The following is a 4,570-nucleotide window of genomic DNA, read 5'->3' as shown; positions in this document are numbered from 1 at the left end:
ATCCCTAATTAAAATGGTGGAATCAAATTTTAATGAGTTTTACATCTTGCATTGAATTCAATTTATTCTCTAACCGGCAGTCGACGAAAATAAAAAAAATTGCTATTGAAATATCAACCAATAAAAAAGTGCCTTAGTGATCACAAAATTTTACAATCGTCACTTTGGATTCGACCGGTAAAAAAGCGTTTTAGCAATTACGAAAATTTGCCGATTTACCTAAGAGTTTGTGGAGACTTTAACTCGATCCGTATAAAGCAGAACCAAAATGAATACTCCGTATTTTGTAAATAAAAAAAAATGATGTACTCCGTAATGAAATGTATTTAATTATATAGACCAAGCAGTGATGTAACGATGGGGATGTTAGCACAGTAAAAAAGATATTTCAACTCGTCAGATTTTAATAGTCATATCAATCACAGTTGATGCTACCATTTGATGATGATGATGTGCTAGTAGTGTCTTGTTCTAAAAGCAAATGATCATTAACTTTACTACAAGATCCACTACTCTCAGTAGCATCATCATCATCAAGACACCCTAACCCTAAAGCTTCTGAAGATGATGATGATGATGATGATGTGCTGAATGTGATAGTTGTGCTGCCGCCAGTGATGGGCATGGGGTGTGTTAATGTCCGGCCATCTCTAGGTGGACTGAATGCAACCGGCATGTATTCTTCAGCTTCACGTGGAAACTTTGAGTTCTTGAAATGCTCCTTTAATGCCTCAATTCCCTGTCCCATTCATTGTAAGTTTCTCAATATATAATTTTAAACAGCATAACGAGATGATTGTTTTATCAGTGGAATAAATGAACTAAAACTAGGGTGTAACGAGATGAGCTACTCACGAGCTACATCTGATCAACTCGTTAAAAATTCAAATTGAGCCGAGCTTAAGCAAGCTCGAGCCAGGCTTGAATACATTTTGAGAATCGTTTACTAATTATTATTATTATTTATACAATAATATAACATTAATATTATTATAATGAATTAGAATAACTATCATATAAACGTGCCGAATTCAATCCAAGCTCGGATAATTTTAAACGAGATAAGCTCGAGCTCTATGAACTTTTTTGGAGTCGATTTCCGAAACTAAGCTAGCTCGTTTACACCCCTAAAATTAAAGCCAAACAAACTTGGCTGATCTTCAATTGTGTAATTAGATTGGACTAAATGGTACAGCAATGGAAAAATACCTGCAATCTAGCGTAAGAAACCTCGCAAATTTTCTTGGAGTTAAAAACCTCCCAGTTTTTATTATGAAACGCCTTATATAACCTCCATGTTGCTTCTGGTGACGTCATGTTCACAAACCCATATCCTACATTGCATTTGTTCCTGATCAACATTCATACATAGAAATCACATTTAGCTTCCAATCACAAAACTAACTCTACTAGAAATTTCAACAAATCGCCAAAATAGAGAACTTACACAAAATCGATTGGTAGATACACGAAATCGTATGAAGATAATGGTTGATCATCTTCACCATCCTCCACTTGCTCATTGCATTGTATGCAATGGTTGTCCAACATATTTAGCAACAATTTCTGGCTGCAAATTAAAAAAAAAAAACACACACACATACACAAAAATCATTTTAACGGTGTATATGAATCGTATGAGTACTCGAGACTTCAAGTTCTGCACGTTAAAAGCTTGATTTTAGCTGAGCTTAAACGAGTTCGATGTCTAGCTTTAACATATATTGAAGATCGTTCAGTAAACAGCCTCGAGCTTTTTATATCAATATCTAATAAATTTGTATTATTTTTATATTACCAAATGGCTTCTGGCCTAGCAGTATCAACGGAATACATACAATGATACAATATACAATAATAATTATATGAAAATAAAGGTTTCACATATAACAAGTGGATATAGAATGGAGCTCGAGATCGAGCTTCTAAGTCAATATCGAGTCGAGCATGAGATCGAGCTTCTATAAAGTGAAACAAGCAGAACTCGAGATCATCAACTTTTAAACGACCCAAGTCAAGCTCAATTTAGCTCATTTACACGCCTAATTTTATTAAACTTTAGGAAATTAATAAAATAGTAAAAAGTGTGATAAAAAAATGACTTGCTGATAAATGTAGTGATTCAAAAAGGTTCGCAATTAGAACCTGTATTTGTTTGGAATGTTCTTGATCATAACAGTCGTTCTAGGGTCACGATCACTCGAAATAACGCCATCTTCTTTAATTAAAAACCGTACATCGCATTTTTCTCGAGCATATTTCGATCCTTTCCACACCTTACTCCGACCACCGTTACCGTCACAATCACCACCAGTTACCCATTTACATTCGCGCTCCAAAGGCCGTTGATGCTCATAAAAATTCTTCCTGTTTTTCCTTAAACTGCCACGAGACGAACATACATTATTAACCTCCTGCGCACCACCATAATATGTCAATCTATCTTTCCCACACGGTGGTTGTGGGCGGTATGACACTACAAGTGGTGGTTGAACACCGCCACCTGGACTAACTGGCATTGTTTCATGACGACTGAACTCCACCACTACCACCTTGCCGCCAATTTCTCGACCATTTAACGCAGCAACGGCCTTAGCAGCGTCACGAGTGTCGTAGAACTCGATGAATTTTTGGTTTTTCTTCAACGGGGTGTCTCTAACTTCCTTCACGCACCCTAGAAACAGGTATTTATGCATATGATTTTATAAGTTTGTAAATAAATTAAAATGAAAAGTTATAAAAAAAGGTATCAACATCAAATAAACGATTGTGTTCGGAAAAAGACATTTCACTTTCATCAAATATTTGCCCCCACATAACTTATTTGTCTATACATTCATGGACAATTATTCAAATCCACACATTTGACTAACTACTACTTACAGTTGACTTTTCATCTAAAAACTCGCAATACACATTTTTACTTAAATGCATTTTAGAAAAGACATCTAAAAAAAATAATCGTAACTTTTCTAATGAAAATAGTCAATGCTGAAAATAACTTCTTTTAACATCCTTCATGTACGGTTAATTTATGCATATATTTGATTTAAGAGTTTCATTAGAAGATTTCTTAAAAAAATTATAAACATGCATACCCATTACAAAAATAAAAGTGACTCTAAAATTGAAAATTAACATCTAATGAACTGTAAAATGTAAAAATACGGTAACTAAGAAACTCTAAAATTGATAAATTACAGCTAATGACAGTAACTAAAGATTACGTTTAAAATATCGTATAGAAAAAAAAAAAAAAAAAAAAAAATCACATGTGGAATAAAATTTTAGACCGTACAGATAATTCGGTGGAAAATTAAGAAATAAACCCTTGTAACTTACAAAAATTGTTAACTTGTTAAAAATTATCGATTTTGCGAAACAAAATTACACAATTATAACAAGTCATCTTGTTAACAATTAAATGATTATTCAGATTGTTACAAGTTACACAATGTAACAATTCGACAACTTTAGTGCCACCTTAGGAAAAAACTACAGTATTTAAGTTAATACTCCATAATTATTACGGAGTAATATTTATTTAATTGATTAATATCAGTATTATTATATTATTATATTATATTGAAAAATAAAATAAAAATTCAGATTTACCAAAAGCTTCAAAAATATCTGTGATAACATCACTCGAAAAATCAGGAGCTAAGTAGAAAACAACCACATTTCCTTGATTATAAGCATCAGGAAACCCACCGGTAACCGGAAAAATAAACTGAGCCCAAACAGCCCTACCGGAAATAATCCCACGCGCCGGTGGAGCTAACGGAACCGGTGTAACATAAGTGCTGTAATAATTATTAAACATAAACACATCTTCATAATATTTCCTTAACCGATACTGTTGTTTCATATGTTGTTCGTTGACCTCCGTTAACGCTTCAGTCGCGTGTCGTATATCGTAAAAGTAAACGATCACAATTCCATCACGTAATCGTTCCATTTGTACGGCTCTTACGTCACCAAACACTTCTAACTCTCTCCGGAGTGTTGATTCGCTGACGTGGGTTGGGACGGAGCTGAGGAGCAATGCGCGTGTTGGTACGGTTGCCGGAGGTGGGAGTGCCGGCGGTGGAGGTGGGAGGATATATGCTGACGGCGGCGGCGGAGGTAGTGTTGGTGGTAGTGGGAATGTGTAGTAAATAGGGTTTGGCGGTAGGAGGAATGTTGGTCGGAATTCTATGGCGGCGGGGTTTAAGGTGATCGGAAAATTATGGAATCCAACGTCGGACATTTTCCCGGCGGGAGGTGAAACGTGAATGGGAATTGGAAGGGGCGATTTGTATGTGTATATAGAGATAGGGGCGTGTGTATGTATCTATATGTGTGGGATTAAATATTAATGGTGATCTTCAAAGTGACACAGTTGTTTTATGAAAATAAATATTAAATATTAATGGTGACAATCTTTATAATTTTTTTTCTAGATATGTAAAAATAATAAAATGTACGGTTTGATATTTGTCATGTGGAATTACACTTTTAAACATTCTTTTTTGATTTCATTGGATTCGATGTAAATATCATATTAGCAAATATTTAGCATTGGGTT

At 34.7% G+C, this 4,570-nt stretch overlaps 1 protein-coding gene across 1 annotated transcript; it reads right to left on the bottom strand.

Annotated features, from left to right (window-relative positions):
- Positions 1 to 415: 415 nt before the first annotated feature.
- LOC139901286 (protein terminal ear1 homolog) lies at positions 416 to 4,252 on the bottom strand. The gene is made up of 5 exons (XM_071884015.1): positions 3,616 to 4,252; positions 2,146 to 2,674; positions 1,448 to 1,570; positions 1,210 to 1,351; positions 416 to 739 (listed from the first exon to the last, which is right to left on the bottom strand). Exons 1-5 carry the CDS (start codon positions 4,250 to 4,252, stop codon positions 416 to 418), a joined length of 1,755 nt encoding a protein of 584 aa, XP_071740116.1.
- Between the last annotated feature and the right edge of the window lie 318 nt (positions 4,253 to 4,570).

The sequence above is a fragment of the Rutidosis leptorrhynchoides genome, chromosome 3 (genome assembly GCF_046630445.1).
Source record: "Rutidosis leptorrhynchoides isolate AG116_Rl617_1_P2 chromosome 3, CSIRO_AGI_Rlap_v1, whole genome shotgun sequence".
In the NCBI taxonomy this organism is placed as follows: Eukaryota; Viridiplantae; Streptophyta; class Magnoliopsida; order Asterales; family Asteraceae; genus Rutidosis; species Rutidosis leptorrhynchoides.
Note: the sequence above shows the minus strand (reverse complement) of the source record. Positions and strands in the feature narration are given on the sequence as shown.

What these genes read in the sequence shown, in the direction of transcription:
- LOC139901286 (XM_071884015.1), bottom strand. Translation starts at nt 4,252, where the DNA reads ATGTCCGACGTTGGATTCCATAATTTTCCGATCACCTTAAACCCCGCC. An exon ending in AGATATTTTTGAAGCTTTTG is followed by an intron (nt 2,675 to 3,615) that starts GTAAATCTGAAT and finishes ACCTGTTTCTAG; the next exon opens with GGTGCGTGAAGGAAGTTAGA. An exon ending in TATCTACCAATCGATTTTGT is followed by an intron (nt 1,352 to 1,447) that starts GTAAGTTCTCTA and finishes AATGTTGATCAG; the next exon opens with GAACAAATGCAATGTAGGAT.